General features: G+C 34.4%; 1 protein-coding gene across 4 annotated transcripts in view; it reads right to left on the reverse strand.

The window, feature by feature from the left end:
• Window positions 1-219: 219 nt before the first annotated feature.
• The window catches only part of ADGRB3 (adhesion G protein-coupled receptor B3), a 708089-nt gene continuing 686447 nt past the window's right edge, over window positions 220-21861 (reverse strand). For all 4 annotated transcript variants that reach the window (XM_041773111.1, XM_041773116.1, XM_041773103.1 and 1 more), the window contains 2 exons: window positions 10756-10860; window positions 220-1037 (listed from right to left, as the gene is read on the reverse strand). In XM_041773111.1, the coding sequence (XP_041629045.1) occupies window positions 849-1037; window positions 10756-10860 (294 nt within the window). In that variant the 3' untranslated portion in view covers window positions 220-848. The remainder of the gene's footprint in view (window positions 1038-10755; window positions 10861-21861) is intronic.

Genomic DNA, 21861 nt, shown 5'->3' on the forward strand with positions numbered 1-21861 from the left:
TGACAAGCCCCATTTACATGGTACATTGTTCCAAAGGATGTTTGAGTAGAAAATACAGAAGCATTATACAAACCTACTATTACATTTGAGAAATCATTAGCCTCAAAGGAGTAATAACGGTATGCTATTAAAACTGTGAATACATTTTCAGTATCTGTATTGAAAAAAAAATTATAAATATGTAAATTTCTGTTCAACAAATCCAAAATAAAATGCACTAAAAAACTGATATGTAGACAAAAGTTTATTTACACCATACAACATTTTAAATATTTTATACACAGTTGCAGCAGAGAAAGCTACTCAGAGCTTTCTAGAGAAAACTGCAATAATAAAGATGTGAAATATATTATTCATATAAAAGTGAGATTATTACTTTATTGCATTTAAAGCAATGAAGAATGTAGCTCAACAAACATTCATTTAATGACAAAAACTTTGCTTTTATATTATAAAGTAAAAAGTGTAGTAATGGCCAAACAGACTGTTATAAACTTTAAAAACTGCATAAATATATACATTGTGCTTCATGGTGAAGTTTTTTGAAAACTAAACCATATGAAGCGGTTACAACATGAATCGTTGCTTGAGGTTTATCTATAAAGATTACCTTACAAATCCATTCCACGGGTACTTACAACACAGGATGGTCAGAACTGTACACCTGGTCCTCTCTCCACTAGCCTTACTAGTGAGAAGTTACCATATGCAAACATCACTGACATTTGGCACATAAAGGTCCTGACATAGGATAGTCACACTGTCCAGATAGAAATGTCAGGCTTCCCAAGTCTTAAGTGTCAGTGCAATAAATTGTTTCATATCCACCTCAGTCCATTTTGATTTTGTTAAACTTCTGTTTGAAAGTCACCCTCTTGCACATCCAGAGGCAAATTCAGACACTTCTCCCACTCTGCTGGCCTCAGTTCCAAAGCATCCTTTGCCTCTGTATCTAAGACATTGATTGTGGTATAATGTTGGTATTCACTGGGGTTTTTGAAAGTGTCCCATGGATTCTTGTTTGGTGCTGGATTTTCCTGTTGAGGAAAGAGGGGAAAGAGTCATTATTTGATGATGAGTATTACTGCTTGTTTAAGTTCCCAGGAAGAGAGCATGTTTGTGACCCTAATCCAGTTGATATGATTCAGAGATGATTTGAAATTGTGGCCAGCTGCAGGAAATGGTTTTGATTTTAGTTTTCTTTCATTGCACAAACTGATGAACACCTTCTTTATGTTATCCTAAAATTTTCCAGCAATCAAAGGAATTGAATAATTTATGGAAGACAAAGTAGACGATGTTTTGTTTTGGGTATCTTGTGAAATGTCAGCATAGCTATATACTCAGGTAGGAAGAGGGTGTTACTGCAAAGACTAAATGTAGAAAATTTACGTATTTTGACAGAATCTTTGGTGAGATAAAATTTGAAGATATGTAATGGGACAGGTTATAAATAATAAAAACAGTCCCCCAAATGGTCATATTTCATAAAACTGAATTTCATTAACTTTGCTTAGTTTTTAAGAAATTATCCTTTTTAGAACATCAAAATGCTACTATGTCCTTTGTGTAATTTATTTTTTCACTGCTGTATATTCCCCCACAGTTTTTTACTTTTTAATGTATTTGGGCAGCACACTAATTCAGCAAAACTCATTCTTCCCTTTAAAGAACACAGCTTTCTGGAAAATATATCTAGCAATATAAGGGGTTAAGGAATGTCTACCAGCCAGAATTCCTTATGCTCCAAAGTATATACCGTCTTACTACTTAAGATTTAAGATATGCCTAATTATGACTCCACCCAGACCTTCTATGTTGTAGGGACACAATAAATATGAGTAGACATGATTCAAAGTTTCTATAGCCTGATTTTTTTGTTAAGATTTAGCAGTGAACTTAATTTATTTTAAATAAGTGTTAAATGAGAGAATTTGAATGGAATAGACCAAGCTGAGTGACATCAAAGAACAAGAAGGAAATCATAAGTGAATTCTCTTTAGAACAAATTAAATTAAAACACCTAAACAACTATAATTGTTGAATGTGTCCTTTATTCCTCCCCCTCCACCCTAAATTCTAGCCTACAACTGCTTATAATTAATTAGCAGGGGGAACATAAAACAGGTACTGAAATTATTGTCTGGGTTCTACTGAGGATATTAAAAATCACTCTCAAAAAAAATCACTCTCAAGTATAGATAAAAGAGACAACCCCCTAGAAATTAAATTATTAAAATCCTCAATATATTAAATGTTTTTAACACATATAAACCTTAATCATGAGGAGATACAAGAAAATAATAGTTAATAGTTAAGATGTGATAAAGTTTTAACCTTTAGGATATGTGGAAGGGATTAATTCTTATTTAGTCCAATATCCTAAAGTCTTATGAACTATCTAGTCTTATAACTCTTCCCTTCCCATCCTTCCTTGCTCCCTTCAACTAATATTTTTTAGCTGCTCTGTGTTGGGCATCATATTAGGCACTAGGGAGGATAAAGTGATAAATCAAGGATGGTAAGCCAACATGGTTCACTAGGAAGCATAAGATTTAAGGGGGTGATTTAAGGTCCAAATTCCAGTTGCTCCATTTCATATGAATGTAACTCTAAGCGATATACTCAATTTCTATGAACTTCAACTTTAATATTTGCAAAACATGGATAAGTTTTATATTTGAGGCCAAAGGAATTGGCAAACTGCAGATTACCTATATTGTAGGATTGCAAAATTAAAAAAAAAAAAAAGTTAAGGAGCCTGGCCTAACACCTAGTATTAAATAAATGACCTTTATGTAGTAATTATACTTATTTTGAAGGTATTTATAGTTAAATGAAGATATAAATATATAGATATATCTGCATCTATAAGGGGGTATGGACAAGGATGGAAATAAAGCTTCTTTTTGTGGAAAGCATATAACAGAATTGTCACAGAAGAATGAGCTTGGTTATAAAGATATGTGTGATTGGAGGCTTGGTGGCTGAACAGGCATGCATACTGAGAAGTAAAAATCCAGAGAACATGTGGATGGGACAACTCTGAGAAAAATAACCAATTCATTTTCATTGGAGTGAAAAAGAATAGAATAAACAGGCAGAAGGTGGATTGAAAACCAGATCATAAGGGACACGGTATGCCAGGCCACTCAATTTGGAATTTATTCTGTATGCAATAGGGAATAGTTGAACATTTCAGGGCACTACAGTGACCTGAATCATCAGTCACTGACTGAATGATTCACTAGTGTGAATTCTGCTGCATCAAGCCACAGAGAGGACTTATTCATCTTAGACAAAGGCTGTGTCTTAAAGGAGCTTTCTGGGAATCCTTAGTTTGACAAAGTTCAATTAATTCCATCCTAAAAGGATTCAAGATATGTAAATTATTTGTTCATTGGCTTTGAAAATTCTTTATGTTTGGAATTGATGTGATTTTCCATTTATATTTTGAAGATCAAGCACCACAGATCCATGAACTCAAATGGTCAATTTTAAACTTTGTCTGAATGTCTAGATTCCAACAATATTATTGCCAGTATGACTGACTGAATTTCTGAGGTTATATAATTAATGAGGTTGGATTTCTTGTTCATCTCCTCTGGCCTCCCATGGTATTCCCAGTAGTACTGTAGTTCTTGCCATTGTTCACAAATGTGTGGACATCCTTTCGGTCTGGGACCCATGCTTCTTTAATGGTAAAGAACTACTGTACCCAGCAGTAGTACTCACACAAACAGAGCACCACATACACACAAAAAATCAAACAGTGAAGATAACTTAAGGGACCTAGAGAACAACATTGAGTGAAATAATATTTAAGGGTCCAAGAGAAGAGAGAGAAAACTTACTTGAAAAAATAATAGTTGAAAATTCCTGACCTTGATGAAGGGAATAGACCTGTGGGTCAAGGAAGCCTAGATCTTTCCAAAATAAGATATACCCAGAGAGATCTGCACCAAGACACATTATAATTAAAATGTCAAAAGTTAAAGAAAAAAAACTTAAAGGCAGTGGGAAAAAAATCAAACAAACAAACAAACTCAAACTTGTTATGTACAGGGAACCTCCATAAGTATATCAGCAGATTTTTTGGGAGAAACTGCAGGCTAGAAGAAAGTGGCATGATGTAATCAATGCTGAAAGCAAAAATCCCAACCAAGAATACAAGGTAGTAAAAATAATGGCCACAACAATTAGTTATGGGAAACACAAAATAAGAGATGTGAAATGTGAAATCAAAAACATCAAACGTGGCAGGGTATTAAAATTTAGAGTTTTAAAATGTGTGCAAACTTAATTTGCTAACAACGTAATATAGATTGGCATATATATGTATACATATACATGCCTCATGGTAACGACAATGCTAAAACCTGTAGTAAATACATAAAATTAAAGAAAAGCATCAAACCATAAGGGAAAAGAGCAAGAGAAGACAAAAGGAAAAGAGAACTACAAAAACAGATAGAAAACAAAGTGGCAATAAGTGCATACCTATCTATAATTACTTTAAATGTAAATGCACCAAATTCTTCCATCAGAAGATACAGAGTGGCTGAATGGATTAAAAAAAAACAAAACAAGACACATCTACATGCTGCCTATAAGAGACTCACCTCAGTTTAAGGACACACACAGACTAAAAGTGAACGTATGAGAAAAGATGTTTAATGCAAATGGAAACCAAGAGAAAGCTGGGGTAGCTATACTTAAGTCAGACAAAATAGACTTTAAAACAAAGACTAATAAAAGACAATGGGCATTACATAATGATAAAGAAGTCAATCCAGCAAGACGATATAACCTTGTACTCATGCACCCAACTTAGAAACACATAAATGAATAAAGCATATGTTAACAGACCTAAAGGAGAAATTGATAATGGTACAATTACACTAGGGGACTATTACACATGCAGACAGGAAGTCAAACATTAGACTTAAAGAATTCATTAAACCAGATGGATTTAATAGATATATACAGAACATTCCACTTAACAGCAGAATACACATTCTTTTAAAGGGCACATGGAACATTCTCTAGGATAGGTTATGTGTTAGTTACAAAACAAGTCTCAATAAGTTTAAGATGACTGAAATTATATCAAGCATCTTTTTAGAACATAACCCATGAAACTGAAAACCAATGGTAATAATAAACAATATGCTACTCAATAACCAGTGGGTCAACAAAGAAATCAAAGAATACAATACCTTGAGACAAATAAAAATGAAAATAAAGGACACTAACATCTATATGATACAGAAAATGCAGTTCACAGGGATACAGGCCTCCTCAGGAAATAAGAAAAATCTCAAACATTCTAACTTTACTAGAAAAACAGAAACAAAGCCCAAAGTTAGCAGAAGGGAGGAAATAAAAGATCAGAGTGGAAATAAATGAAGTAGAGACTAAAAAGACAATAGTAAAACCAGTGAAACAAAAAGCTGGTTCTTTGAAAAACTAAACAAAGTGTATAAGCTTTAGCTAGACTAAGAATAAAAAGAGAAAATGTTCCAATAAATAAAATCAGAAATGAAAGAGATGTTATAACTAATACCAAAAAAATAAAGGATCGTAAGAAAATACTATGAATAATTTATGCCAATATATTGGACAACCTAGAATAAATGAGTACATTCCTAGAAACATACAATCTTCCAAGACTGAATCATGAAGAAATACAAAATGAATAGACTGATTACTAGCAAGGAAATTGAATCAGTAATCAAAAACCTCCCAACAAACAAAAGTCCAGGCAGGACCAGATGGCTTCATTAGTGAATTCTATCAAGCAATCAAAGAAGATTTACTACCAGTCCTTCTCAAACTCTTCCAAAAAATTGAAAAAGAAGAAGCGCTTTCAATCTCCTGAGGCCAATATTACCCTGATACCAAATCTAGACAAGGATGCCACACAAAAAAAGGAAATTACAATATCCCTGATGAACACAGATGTAAAAATCCTCAACAAAATACTAGCAAACTCAATTTTCAACAATATATTAAAAAGATATTCCATGATCACATCTGATTTATTCCAGGTATGCAAGGATAGTTCAACATCTGAAAATCAATCAATGTGACATACCATATTAACAAAATGAAGGATAAAAGTCATATAAGCACTTCAACAGATGCAACTAACACATCTGACAAAATTCAACATGACTTTATAATAAAAAAGTCTTAAAAAGGTGGTTACAGAGGGAATGTACCTCAAGATAATAAAGGCCATATATGTCAAGCCCACAGCTAACACTATACTCAGAGATGCAAAGGTAAAAGCTTTTCCTCTAAGATCAAGTACAAGACAAAGATGCCCACTCTTGCCACTTTTCTTCAGTACAGTATTGGTAGTCCTAGCTGAAGCAATTAGGCAAGAAAAGGAAATAAATGACATCCAAATTGGAAAGAAGTAAGTAAAACTGTCTTATTTGTAAGGAACATAATTTTATGGGTAAAAAGCCCTAAAGACTCCTCCAAAAAAACTGCTATAACTAATAAATTCAGTCAAGTTGCAGGATACACATACAAATATCCTTTATGTTTTCATACACTAACAACAAACTATCAGAGAAATCAAGGAAACAGTTCCGATTATACCAAAAAAGAATAAAGCAGGAATAAATTTAACCAAAGAGGTGTAAGACTTATACACAGAAAACTACCGAAATTGGTGAGTGATAATGAAGAAGTCACAAATAAATAGAAAGATATGCTATGTTCACAGACTTGAAGAATATTGCTCAAATGTCATATTACCCAAAGCTATCTATAGATTTGATATAATCCATGTTAAAATAGCAATGGCATTTTTCACAGAAATAGAAAAATTCTAAAATGTACATGGAACCATGAAAAATCCTAAATAACCAAGCTATCTGGAATAAGAAGAACAAAGCTGGAGCCATCATGCTCCCTGATTTCAAACTCTTATCACAGAGTTATAGTAATCAAAGCAGTATAGTATTGGCATAAAAACAGATATTTAGAATAATGGAACAGAATAAAGAGCCCAGAACTAAACCTATACATATATGATCAATAAATTTATAACAAAGGAGGCACATCAAAACCACAATGAGATATTTCACACCTTTGGAAATGTCTATTACCAAAAAGACAAAAAATAAAAAGTGTTGACAATGATGTGGAGGAAAAGGAACCCTTGTGTACTGGTGCAGCCACTATGGAAGACAGTATGGAGGTTACTAAACTAAAAATAGAGGGTATTTAAAGAAAATGAAAATACTGGTTTGAAAAGGCATATGCACCCTTATGTTCATTGCAGCATTATTTACGTGGCCAAGATATGGAAATAATCAAATGGATAAAGAAGATGTGGTTTATAGATATACAATGGAATACTACTCAGTCATAAAAAATAATGAAATTTTGCCCTTTTTGTGACAACATGTATAGACTAAAGGTTATTATGCTTATTATGAAATAAGTCAGACAAACACCATATGGTTTCACTTATATGTAGGATATAAAAAAACAAATGAAAAAACAAAACAAAACTCATAAGTGTAAAGAATACATTGCTGCTTGCCCACAGGGAGGGGGTTTTGGAGGAAGGTGAAATGGGAAAAGGAGGTCAACATATACACACTTCAAAGACAAATAAATCATGGGGATGTAATATATAGAATGAGATTATAGTTAACAATATTGTATATTACATCATTTTATATGCTGGCAAGAGGAAACTAGATTAACTAAGTGATCATTTTGCAGTATATACAAATATTGAACCATAACTAATACTGTTATGTTAATTGTATCACAATAAAAGAATTACAAACTCAATATAAGTCAACATGGATGAAGCTTCTAAAGATGCTAATTTGGCCTTAGGCTATATACATATAAATGGAATGTTAGCTGAATATGAGAATTCAAGGCCACCTGGACCATAGGAAGGCCACCTGGGCATTTCCCATAGCTCAGGGTTCCAGGCACAGTCTAGCTGTCACTTCTGGGTAAGTCCCTTTCTTCCTCTCTCCCTCCATTCTTTTCTCTTTTTCTCTTTCCTTTTTTTTCTTCCTTTCCTCTCTTCTTTCTTTCCTTCCTTCTTCTAACCTTCAATACTGGAGACAAGGGAATGAGAATTTGTTTATTCTATATTCTAAAAGAGTGAAGATTTGGAGAAGCTCCTTGGGGGGAAGGAATCTTGATGGAGAATAGTTTGTGAGACACACTCAAAGTAAAAGAATTATTTCAACACTGCCTTTTCTTTGTAGTGTGATTTAGATGTTGTCCTGCCTGGAAGCAGGGAAATGGACTAAATGGTCTTTTGGGTTCCCTTTGATTCCCAAAATTCTACATAATTACCATCATTTGCAGTGCTAGGCAGGTGTTGTGAGTTAGTAGCCAGAAAAAAAGGAAAAGACTTTGAGATTTTTGTTTTGAAAATGTCTTTCTCCATCCAATTATGCGATTTTTCATTAGCAATGTGCCACACAAATTATGACTGAATTAAGGATAATGAACTCACTCACATGTTCATTATTAATCAAAACTGAATAAGGAACTCTTTTTTTTCCTGTTCTCAGATATTTAGGACAATAGTCAAGCAGCAATGACAGCTCTATCCTTCCCACTCCTAACCTCCCAAATGATAAATATTTATAAATCTTTTCTAGAATAGGCGTGCTGCTGCAGAGATGTGGAGTAATTAGTAGGCTATTTTGGTTGTCAGGAAACTGAGATACAGATATTCGTGCCATTAATGATTTAATACCCAGACCATACAACAAGGGGAAATTACAATCATATTATAGCAGTCAGCCAGCTGTATCTGTTGCATAAGCCTTTCAGATTTGTAAACATACCCCCCCCCCTCTCTTTTTTCTTTAGCAAATGAAGTTTCTTCAATTTATTTCAATGTTAGCTTTCAGTATTCCAAAATGAGTAGCTAATGTGTTTAGGTCTAATCTCAATGGTGCAATTCTCATTTGCCTGGCAAACTAAAAATTGATGGCTCAATATTAGGAGCAGATAAGAAAGAACCACTCACTACATTCAAGGGTCTTCTATATGCCCAGTATTGTGTTGATGATACCAAATAATGCATGATTCTTGCTATAAGGAGGAAAATAGGTTGATATACACGTGAATTATTTATGGACCATTTAAGAGTTAAGGTCTCTTGTATTTCTTATAATCTTCATTTACCAAACACAGATTAAGGGATGCCTGAGTGGCTCAGCAGGCTAAGCATCTGTCTTCAGCTCAGGTCATGATCTCGAGGTCCTGGGATCGAGCCCCATGTTGGGCTTCCTGTGGGGAGTCTGCTTCTCCCTTTCCCTCTGTCCCTCTCCCCCCTCCCCACTTGTGCTGTTTCACTCAAATAAATATATAATTTTTTTTTCAGAAAGCCAAACATAGACTGAACTATCAGAAACATTCAATAAGCCAAGAACAGGTATGTACTGATAAATTACCATGACTAGCCTTGTACTAGTACTGAGAGGAATACAGGAGAAACAAAGGTACATAAATTCTTGTTCATGTACTAGTACTGAGAGGAATACAGGAGAAACAAAGGTACATAAATTCTTGTTCATGATAAACTGATGTTACTAATTAGGACGCTAGGACTTAGACCCACAACACACATACCCAAGGCTCACTAGAGTTGTTGATCAAACACCAACACAAACACATGTCTCTTAGAGTGTCTCTTAGATATATATATGCCAGAATATCAGATGTTAGGAGGAGGGGAAGGACTGCAAAGGTATAAGGCAAAGCAGGAGTACCATATTTGGAGTGAGGAACAGTGGAGTCAGATGGTAGTTCTAGCTCCATCTCTCATAGTTGAGTCTCAGCTTATTAAACTCTCACATGCCCTTCCTGCTTTGGAAAGTGTTAAAAGTGTTATGAGAATAAAGAAAGCATTTACTACTTTCTGTTTTCTTTGTTCAATGTAGGAAAAATTGAGGGTTAGAAACCTGAGCTGGGTAACTTGTCCATGATCAGATAGTTCTTGGTTGAGCTTTGTACTCAAATCATGGAGCCTTCCCTGAAGCTATGACTGTGCCATGTCCATGGTAACTGCAAAATACCATTTGATGAATTCCTATGCTACGACTGTAGTAGTATGAATGAATGAGAAGAAAATAGTCTAATCAAATATCAATGCTTTCAATGTTAATGTGTTTCTCAAAACTCTTGTTATAGAACAAGTGAATCTTGAATTTCCTGGAGACAAAACTTAACATTTTGGTTTCACGTAACAAAGTGAAACCAAGTATACATTCATATATATATATATGAATATATATATTATATTCATATATATATGAATATAATATATATACATATATACACATACCCATAATATAAAGAAATATGTAATTATATTTTATGACCTTAAAATGTCAGACATTCAAATTAAAATGTAAAAATGTAGTCAACTATTTGGGTGTTTGAATGATCATTTTAATGATGATAAAAGGGCCACATGAACCTAACATATTTTTGATGTATAACTAATTCCAATTAAAGCTTATAACTTATAACACATTTAAATACGAATAAAACTGCTTAAAGAGTCTATCATTCCTAGTTTGTTTCTTAGTATATTCCAAAATATATTGTGGAACATTATTTTTTTTTCTATGTATGCCACTTTTGTGTTCATAAGACAATGAAAAGCTCCTGGAGGGCAAAGATAATGGCTGACAGGATACATCATTAGTGTGGTGCCAGGCACTGATGGAAGTAACACATACTCACCATACTACTTGTATTTGGTATATCCCGAAATCTGTCCAAAGTTTGAAACTTCTGATTCAGCTCCTGAAACAGTTCCATATGCCTCTTCCTTGTATGCATGACCTTCTGCAAAAGAAAATAGAAAGTCTCTCACTTCTAATTTGATTTACACATTTTAAGAAGAGACTTAATATTTTTGCTTTAACTAATAAGGAATGTAAGTTTGGCAGGAACCAGGAAGTCCCCAAAGACACCAAAAATGCAAATAAGCTGCATCTAATCTTTGTTTCATAGTCAGCACTTCTTGAGCATGAAGAATTGGCTTTATTTACACTTACAAGATTACCAAAATATAGTTTTCTCTTGTGGGTGCATTAAAAATGTAGCAGTCATTCCTGTGTAAGATTTTCATCATTCAAAGTTAAAGCTGTTTTACAAAAATTGTTGTAATATAAAAAAATGTTTAAAAATTTGGACTTGTAAAGCACCCAAGTCTCTCAATGTTTGTCATGGGAAATATTACTTTTTTAATGTTTTATTTCCATAAACACTAAAATCCTAGCTGGCTGTACTAAAGGGGGAACAAAATCCCAGTCACTGCCATTTAAGGCTGACTCAAAGCACTAAAGTGTCTGAAATATATGTGAGTTCTAAAATCTTAGAGTTTCCATGAATAATGATGGAGCTTTGCAGAAGGAAAATCTGACCCATAGGTTTCATTTATTTATTTTCGAGATGATACAGAATCTTACAAATTAGGGCTCAGAGCAAAAATTGTGTGGTTGATGAGCTTCTCAAATCACTGATACAAATATATTAATCCTCTTTCTTTTCTAAATATATTTATACTCTTCATCCTTGGTTACATCCTTTTCTCCCAACTTCATCATAATTCAACAAATAGAGTCATAAAAATGACCTCAGGGTAAATATCATGGACTGAATCTTTTTCTATTACAGAGTATTTAACAGAGAAGATAAATTCCCTGTATTTACAAGTGTTATTTTAAAGGAGAAAATACCTTCCTCAATTTTGATTTTTTAAAAGTTAAAAATCGATATTTCAGTGATTTTTCAAGATTATGCCTCCATGTTTGTGCAAGATTCTATAGTATTTTAAAGCATGTGCTTCATAACTCAGCATTTGCTCATGTGGGCTTCATGGGTATATTATACTCATGCCTAAGCTATGATTTGAACATTTGGTCTATTGTTTTAATTACCAAGTATTTTCAAAAGTAAGGATTTGTTTTGGAAAAGAAATATATCTTTGGGGGAAGATCTATAACGCCTAATTTTCTTCTAAAAAGACACAGAGAACACAATCTTGAGGGGGAAAAAAAAGCAAGAGAGAAATGCAAATTAAATCTTTAACATATTTTAAAAAGTCTATTCTCTGTTATGCCAAATTTAATTTCCTATATTTAATGAATCTGTGTTTAGGCAATACTTTGTTTAGCTAGTTTCTTCTATTTTCATTAGCCTACTTTTATGAGAGAATTCTGACATTTTAAATCTTGCTCTTTTGCTCCTCTTAGTTGGCTGTTAACGAATCAGGTGCTTGAGGATGAGAACATGGCAACATTACTCATGATGAGGACATGAAACATAGCAAGCAATTACAGAGCGATTAACTTCCCATCAGTTTTGGGGAGAGTACAGGAAATAGATTTGCAGGATTTACAGAGAAACACCAGGCAAACATAATTTGACTAGCAATGGCTGATGGAGATTTATGAGAGGGAGGATTTGCATAAGCAACTCAGTGGAGGGATTTTGAGGACCACATAGCTGGCAAACATAACGAAATACATTTTATCCCTGGGGACGCAAATATTCCCATGTAGTACCAGGGCCTAAGACACTGATTAAAATACCGATTTGTGCTGTAAAAAATACCTTTTTTAAAAAACTATAGTCATCAGAATATGAACTCTGGCTCTAACTTTCAGATAATGTTTTTCATAATAATGAATCTTACCATGTAGTTAATTTTTTGCTAGGGTAGTAGGACTAAAGTCATGGTACTGACATTTCTCTAAATATAGTTCATTCTGTCAGTTAATACATATTCATGAGCATCACATATTGTACTAGATACTGAAGTAACAGGGATCCAGGTGCAAAATCCAATAGAGTTTCCCCCCTCTTCTAGCTCAAGGTAGAATGGAGGGTATAGGCATTAATCACCTAAGAACACAAGTACATGTTATTTTAGAACTGAGATAAGTAAAACAAATGGTATGGCTAATAAGAGTAAGTGATACGGGAATTCACTAAGATAAATGCAAATAGGGCAGATTCCCAAATTTTCACACACTTATTTTGAAGTTGAAAATTTTCAAATCAATTATTCCTCATCTTGTTTATTCTCTTTTTCATTTCCAAAATTCAGAGAATATCTGGTATAATTTTTATTTATTTTTATTTAAAAAAAATTTTAAAGAGTTTATTTATTTATTCATGAGAGAAACAGAGAGAGGCAGAGACACAGGCAGAGAGAGAAGCAGGCTCCATGCTGGGAGCCCAATGTGGGACTCGATCCCTGGACTCCAGGATCACGCCCTGGGCTAAAAGCAGGTGCTAAACCACTGAGCCACCCAGGGATCCCCATCTGATAGAATTTTTAGTCACGTGCCCTTTCTTCAATGGGATTGTTCCTTTCCAAAGACAAGAAGCACATATACTCTTGTAAAGTAGTTGATGTTATTGGCACAGCTTCCTCATTTTAAGGTGTGCATGTGATGATTTTGTCTGTGTAGTCTCCATTTATCTTTCATCCTATGATAGGGTCCTGATTTTGCCTTGGGGGAGTTAGCCTTCCCACTTGATGGAAATGTCAATGGAGGTCCCTACTATCTACTGGCGGAAAGGTCAGTTTTTCCATATCCTTCCAACAAGGTTCTCTTCTGGTTAGTACTCAAAGTTACTCTCTGTCTCTTGCAACCAAATGTTTCTATTGAATAAAGCATGTTTAATGAAGCAAAGTGTTAAATCTACCCCACAACGAGGATATGTTAAATGATTATAGTTTTTACAATCATATTCTGATTGAATAGGTAGCAGCTGATTCTGAACTGAGTAGATTTTATTTTGAGGAGCTACAGTATTAAAATATACTCAGAAATATATATGGTGGACACAAATGTTATATAACCCAAAAACATTTTGCAATGTTCTACGTAGGTTCATGAAAGCTACTCTGAATACTAAAGCTCATGGATGCTGTAAGGAAGATGGAAAGAAATTAAAATTTGGATGCTGAAATCTGGGGCCCTTCCTACATAGAAACATTACTTGCAAAAACATGCCAGATAGTCGTTCTAATTTGAAATTATCACCTTGGCACAGCCAGAAATCACCATAGCAATGATGGCCTGGTGGTTCCAACAGAAGTACACTAGAGCTGCCAATCAATAGCTTGCCTATCTGTCATGGGCTCAGTTTGATTTTCCATGCACGATTCCTTTCTGTTCACAGACTTAAGTACACCTTTCAGCTTTTTCAGTCAGGGAAGCTTCCATTGACATGGCAGCCAGAATCACAGTGAATACTGGAGAGTTTCCAACCCAGAAAAGTTTTGGGATAAAAATGTGGCTGGGTTTTAGTTTTCAAAAATAATAAGAGTTTCCCCTTATCTATTTGCTTCTCTAATTTTTATTTGTAGCACTCATGCCTTTGATGGTCTTAACCACCTAATTCAAAGTTTTTGTGCTTTTAAATCTTACTGGTCCATTTTAAAATGGCTCTTTTTGGATTTTACTCACCTTACAGTTTCATCTGTTTACTTTTTTCTTTTGTGGCTGAAACATCTTGTGTCCGAAACAAATTGACTTCTGTGAAAAATTCAATTTTCTAAAACCTTGTGAAGATGATAAAACTATATCTCAAGTAGATTTTCTTCTTAAATAAGCAAATATATTCTAATTGCCACTATATATAAAATTCAGGTTGCTTGGGTTATAACTCTTGTCAAGTAACATAGGCATCTTTTGCAATAAAGAGAAATGCTCAGTAATGTTCCTTTCACTCAGGTTATTATGACATCATTCTTTGAAGCTGCATATGAACCCTATCCTGAGAGGACCAGCAACATAGCTACACAAAAATATCTCCTGATATAGCTTATTTCATAAAACTCTTATCTGCCATTTTATTTCTTTGTAAATCAAGAGAGGCTGTGTTTGCAGTCTTTTAATTGTTGATATGAAAGAAAAAGTGTTAGGTTGTGTAGTACTTTCATGAAATTTCAGATATTTGAGAAAAAAAATCAGGATGTGAACAACCTGTATGTTTTGAGCACCTACTCTATCTCAGGCACTCTTTTAAATACTTCGGACATGTCAAATCTAACAGTTCTAGATCTGGACAAACTTGGAATTTAGATTTTAGTTCCACCACTTTCAAATTGTATAGTCAGAAGCATAAAATGTAATCTCCCTGTAGCTCTAGTTTTACCAGTCAGAATAACCTTACAGGGTTGTTCTGAAGATTTATTTATTTATTTATTTATTTATTTTTTTGTTCTGAAGATTTAAAAGGGATACATATCACCTGTCACTAGAGGACATACGTAAGAGCCACTTAAGAAATGGTAGGCATTATTATCTTTCTCAATCCTCACAATAACCCAGGGAGGTAGGAGTCATCATCTCACTTTGCTGATTAGGAAACTGAAGCTCAGGAGGCTAAGTAAAGGTCCCAAGCTCCTATCAGTGGTGAGACAGCTAGAATACACTCTGAATCCAAAGACAATTCTCTTTGCATGCTGCTATCTTAGATACATCCTATATTCAGGGAGCACCCTCCTATAGATTATTCAAGTTTATGACTTATTTAGATCGAAAAGTGAGTGAAAGAAACACTCTTGTTTCTTGTTACAGGTGCCTTCTGTAGCCAAGCCCATAAACTGGATATTGATCACCCTAAAACTATCCCATGGTACTGCAACTATCTTTGGAAGGGCTGTCTCCATGTTTTGTCTCTGAACACCTTGTGGACAGTGACTTCTCTTTGTATACCTGACACACAGTGTTTGATATTTAGTAGGTGCTCAATTAATGTGCTCAATTAATAAATGAATTAGACGGCATATGTATACAGGCCAGGGAAGGTGCCTGCAACAAGGAAGGCTATCTTAAGTCTTGTCTTCTCTCCTATTTAAGGGGTCTCCCCACTGAAGAGGAGACTTCTTTTATTGGCCCCAGAGAGGAACACTCTTCAAATTCTATTGTGTCTCTCTTCAAATTTTATTATGCTTTCTTATTTTCCACATAAGTAGCTTATAAAGGGCCTGCAGGTGGGTTTGAAACTAACCACTTGGAAGTTTTGTTTTCTAAATTCAGAAGTATGAATCATAGAGTTGGGATTTAAGTCTGAACTACAGATAAGGTAGGCATTACTATATGTCAATGCCTGTTGACTGTTTTAGAAACTGTTTTAGAAACAGGGACATTTTTAGAAAAAGTTGGAGAATCTCTCAACTATAAACTTTAGATTATGGGGCCTGGGAATCATGTGCTGATAGAATTTAGAAACCACTTTGCGTAAATAACCTTTTCTAGCCTTAGGATATAGACATCTATGCTCTCATTGTTCATATTTACTAGTATAAACAAACCTATGGTTATTTTTATTTTTTTGTATTGCATAGGACTCCTCAATCCAGAGTGGGCTATTGAACATTAGTTTGAATTGATGGAAAACTAATGTTAAGGAGCAACACACACTGCAGGAATTAATCTTGATTTTTGAAGCTGTACTGTGAAAAAGGAATGATTTATGTACCTTTCTTGGCCAGAGTCCCAGAGTATCCTTACGATAGAACCTGAAGCCCCATGGACTACCTGACATTACCAGTGTCTAATTAAGATTCAAAAATATTTCCATTTAAATAAATATATATCCAGGATTTAGACAAAGGATCTAAAAAAACTGAATAAGGTAGGTATTATTTTTTATTATTTCACTGTCACCCAAGGATATACTTAGCTGCGAATATTTGCAACAGTTTAATTTAGCATTATAGAAAAGACAGATGCAGCATAAGACTAGATTGCTCAAATGTTTCCTCTCAAAGTGTGCTGATTGCCTGACAGTGCACTTATTGTAGGAGTTCGGGACAAAGCAGAAAGGAGCTTATTATGAGTAAGATATTTCTTTGGAACTGTAAGCTTTATATTTTGAAAGTAATATAAATTTTATTTTCTATGCCACAGCTTAGCTGTATTCATAACAAAATAAAATTAATATAAAACATTTTATCTTACTTATAGTCCCCCAAATCTACTAAAAATTCAAGTCCCCACAAAGATGGACATAATTATCCTGGTTAGATGCCTTCTTGTGCTCTCTGCTCACTCTTACTTCTCCTAAGTTTGAAAAGCATGGTTTACTGGATGTGTGGTGTTCATTAGGAACTTCAAAGGAATATTCTATGGTGTTTTTAAGAGGTTCCATGGAAGAATGTGACAAGGGATATCCTCATACATTTTTTTAAGATTTTATTTATTTGGGAGAGGGAGAGGGAGAGGGAGATGGATAAGGAGAGGGAGAGGAGAGAGAGAGAGAGAGAGAGAGAGAGCAAGCGAGCAGGGGGAGCAACAGAGGGAGAGAGAGAAGCAGGCTCTCCGTTAAGTAGGGAGCCTTATGTGGGGCTTGATCACAGGATCCTGGGATCGTGACCTGAGCCAAAGGCAGATGCTTAACCAACTGAGCCATTCAGGCACCCCATCTCCATGTTTTTTGAAGAGACGATAAAAATAAATACCCTTCTATGCATATATTTTTAACATGGAATGGATAACATTGTAGATTGTAATTTGAGATGTTTGCAACTGCATTCCTAGGAATTCCTTAAGATTTGCCTTCAATCCAAGACTACAATTTAAGCTATCTCTCTGATATTTCTCATTTAACATCTGATTAGGCACCTTAATCCCCAAGATATTAAAATGCAATTTGGCCTAACAAGATGTATGCTTGATTTTCCTAAATCTCTGTCTGTGATATTACTAGAAATCCAGGTTCAGACCTGCAGGATCCTCTTTCATCTGCTCCCCTATGTTCAGTTAAGAACCCTGTCTGTGTTCAGGTAAGGACCAAATCCAAAAATCTTGACTCTGCCACATCCCTTCATTCCTTTCTTTTGCTACCACTTCATTTTTCTTTTCAGGATTAGTCATTTCCGATTTTGTATTTCAACTTCCTCATTCACCCTACTCCAATCTTTCCTACCTATTACTGCCACAGTCATCTTTCTAAATTCCAGATCAGAGCAAATCATTCCCACTAAAAAACAAACAGAGCATAATAGAACAGAAAGTTTTAGCAGCTTTTGGTAACAAATTAGGTAAAATTTCTTCCCTTGGAGTGCAAGCTCTTCACTATATGGTTTCTAAATTACTTCCTCCTTTTATCTATAGACCTCACATTTCAGTGAATTCTAATTTGCTTCTAGTTTCTTGAGTATGCCATACTTAAGTCAACCTCCATATCATATCCTCTTCCTTTAATTTCCACCTGCCATTCATTGCCTTGAGTTGCATATCATGTAAATATCTTTGAAGTCCAGTGTGGCTGTCTTTGAGGTGTTAGCTCCTTAATCCATTTATTATAGTGGTCTTTGCCCCAACTCAGATATATTCTTTGATAACTTTTTATTCAAGCACACTGGTCTAATTTTAATTTTAAATTATTCTTTACATAATAATTTATTGAATGCCTACTATTGTGAAAATTAGTAAAGGAATCCTCTTTCAAAATGGGGCAATCCATGAAGGGTGAACTCTCATGCACTACTACTCATCAAAATCTACATAACCAGTAGGAAAAAGAAAGATTTTCTCTCAACCTGGCAACAACAAGCTGCCTGCACATGAGTTAATAAGAAGCTGTCACCACTTCAAACTCTTTTTCCTCCCATAAACTTTTGTTCAAAACAACCCTTGCAACTTTCTCCTTTCCTCTATAAAAGGATGCTGTCCCACTTTGTTATCTGGACTTGCTTACTGCCATAGTTTGCCATAGTTTGCATGCACCAAATTGCAATTCTTCTGCTATTCCCAAAAAACTCATTTGCTGCTCAGTAATATTTCTTGTTTAATTTTTAAAGTTGACATTATATGGTGTCAGAAGTGGGATAAGAAGGCGATGAATCTTGATGAACTAACAACTCCAGGCATTGTGAATGGTAGCCACTTCAGCCTCTTGCATTATGAGTAATCTTTTTATTTTTGGCATGGTGAGCCTCTTGTCAGAGGCACGCTTCCTCCTTTTGGGTGAGCTCTCTGACTTTATTCTTGAAGGAATCAGCCTTTTGGTGACTACTTATTTGTTTGCCAAACCTTTGGTTTTAAAGTATGGGATCACAATCCTCTAAATTTTTCTCTAAGGATCTTCCTTCTGGGACCCTGGCCAATTTTATATTCAAAACTATGGCCCTTCTTCATGTGTGTTCTTAATCAAATGAACCAACTGAACCCAAGATAATTTGAACTCCTATGGCTACTATGAAGAACATTTTTTTTTTTCCCTGCAGAACCAAATTAGAAGACCACAGCTCTAAAATTAAACAGACTAAATAGGATGGCTATTTTAATTGGTACCTGGAGTCTTCCAAATGTATCCAAGACTCTAAAATCACTCTTTGCAAAATAAGGTTTCTAAATTAACCAAGACACATAAATAATTAAAAGTAGATAAAAGGGGCTCTGAGGCTACTTTTTCCCTTCCCTGTCCTAATGGTCTCCAGTACCAGCTTCTTCTTTCCCTTCTGCACCACCCTCACCTCCTCTATACCTTCTATACCCTCATCTACCAAACTATGGACCATAATTAAATAATTTATTAAACCCAGGGAGGAACCTCAAATGTTTTTATAAATGGATTACCTCCTGAAATTAGTGAATTAAAAAAACAACACAATATCTTTAAGTGTCTTCTCTTTTTGCATCTCTCTGTCTATTTATGAAAGACTATGTATGTATGTTATAGACATGGTATTTTTCTACTTCTGGGCGATATAACCAAAGCTAATTTATGAAATAAGCCCTATTCATTTGGCTTGAAAATGAAGCATTTATAAATTATCAGAAATATAATAGATACTAACTCAAATATTTTTCAGGTTCACATGATTTGGGAAAATATTTAATATAATAGCAAGTTTAAGGTTGTTTCAATTAAAATGTGTGTTTTTAGAGTTCTCAGCATTAAACATAAAACCTTCATTCTAGCTAGGTTTATTAAAAGTGTAGTAACTTCATGTTACTTCTTTTACAAAATTTGTGAGCAAGAAAATAGCTTAGGCTGGTGGCTAGTTGTCTAATGTCTCAAGTTTTTGTGGGTAATCTAAACATAATTGTTAACAATAAGTAAGTTAAAATAAATGTAAGTAGGATAAAGAGTCTTTAGGTAAAGTTTTGCCACATTAATAAAATGATGGATATTCACTGAACATATATATATAATTTCTAAATAAGATAGAAAATGGACATCTTGGGATCCCTGGGTGGCACAGCGGTTTAGCGCCTGCCTTTGGCCCAGGGCGCGATCCTGGAGACCCGGGATCAAATCCCACGTCGGGCTCCCGGTGCATGGAGCCTGCTTCTCCCTCTGCCTATGTCTTTGCCTCTCTCTCTCTCTCTCTCTCTCTCTCTCTTTCTCTCTCTCTCTCTGTGTGTGACTATCATAAATAAATAAAAATTTTTAAAAAATTAAAAAAAAAAAAGAAAATGGACATCTTAATTGACATAGGTTTATCCATTTCTGGCTTCTTTTTACAGGGAAACAAAAGATACTTGGGTCTATTAATGAACATGTTTTGCATCACATTGAAAAATTATACTTTGATAGAGTATATGTCTCTAGAAATTATGAAATGTACTCATGAAATTGCCAACCTAAAAAAAATGCTAATCTAAAAGACAGTTCATAATAGCATACTTAGTTTTCATTAAAAATTAAGGTTTTTAAGGGTTAAGAATTCTAATTAAGGTTTATAAGTGTAAACAATTCTAATTAACATATATAATTAAAGCTGGTAGAAATAATAAGGGAAATAGCTCTGTATACAAGGAAAGTAAGGTATGTTTTTTGCTTAGAAAAGGTACAGGGTAGGGATCCCTGGGTGGCGCAGTGGTTTGGCGCCTGCCTTTGGCCCAGGGCGCGATCCTGGAGACCCGGGATTGAATCCCACGTCGGGCTCCCGGTGCCTGGAGCCTGCTTCTCCCTCTGCCTGTGTCTCTGCCTCTCTCTCTCTCTCTCTGTGACTATCATAAATAAATAAAAAAAAAAAAAAAAAAAAGGTACAGGGTAAAAAAAAAAAGTATGAAGTATGGAGATATATTTCTTTGAGGCAGATAGAAAGGATAGACTAAGATGGACATAAAAAGTTTTAGAAGGTCTGTGAAAAAATAATCTTGATAAAACTTTTAATATGATCCAGCTAAATAAATTTGTTATAGCGGTTTAAAAATAAGTTTTATTATTAATAGTGTATTTATGTAAAATTGAACCATAATTTTCCTTTTATCTGCTAAGAGGACAATTTTTTCTTGGACTATTGGTCTGCTTTTGATAATAGACTGTAAAAAGTTTCCTTTATACTTTAATCTGGCTTTTAAAAAAAAAGGATTCTATGTTTTTTTAAAATAATTTTCTGTATTTGCTGTCTTTAACAGGTCTCTGATTATGTAAGTTTTAACTAAGATCTATGTATCTTTCTGTATTTGCTTTTTAACAACTTCTATTGTTACCATGGTTAAATGGATAGCTAAGTATTATTTCATAATCCTATTTGACCCATGATACTATTTGACCAAATGTTCTAAAATCTTTTGATATTTTGGACAAATTTCCCCAAATCCAATTCTAAATAGTCTTTTTGACCTTGAACTAACTTTGGGTTTTCTAGAAAGTTTCTAAAACATCACAATAGATTTGTTCTTTCTCCTTATAAAAAGAGAGATGCTAAGCCCTTTAGGGTTATTCAATATGTTAAATTACATGAGAAGCATTTTCAAATAAGTGAAAATAAACCATCTAAGGTTTTGTTATGCAGGTGAATGTTTTTAACATAAATATTTTAGAAATTATGTGAAGTTCCTGGAAATCTGGTGTCTTGGT

Source organism: Vulpes lagopus, chromosome 1 (genome assembly GCF_018345385.1).
Source record: "Vulpes lagopus strain Blue_001 chromosome 1, ASM1834538v1, whole genome shotgun sequence".
NCBI classification, from domain to species: Eukaryota; Metazoa; Chordata; class Mammalia; order Carnivora; family Canidae; genus Vulpes; species Vulpes lagopus.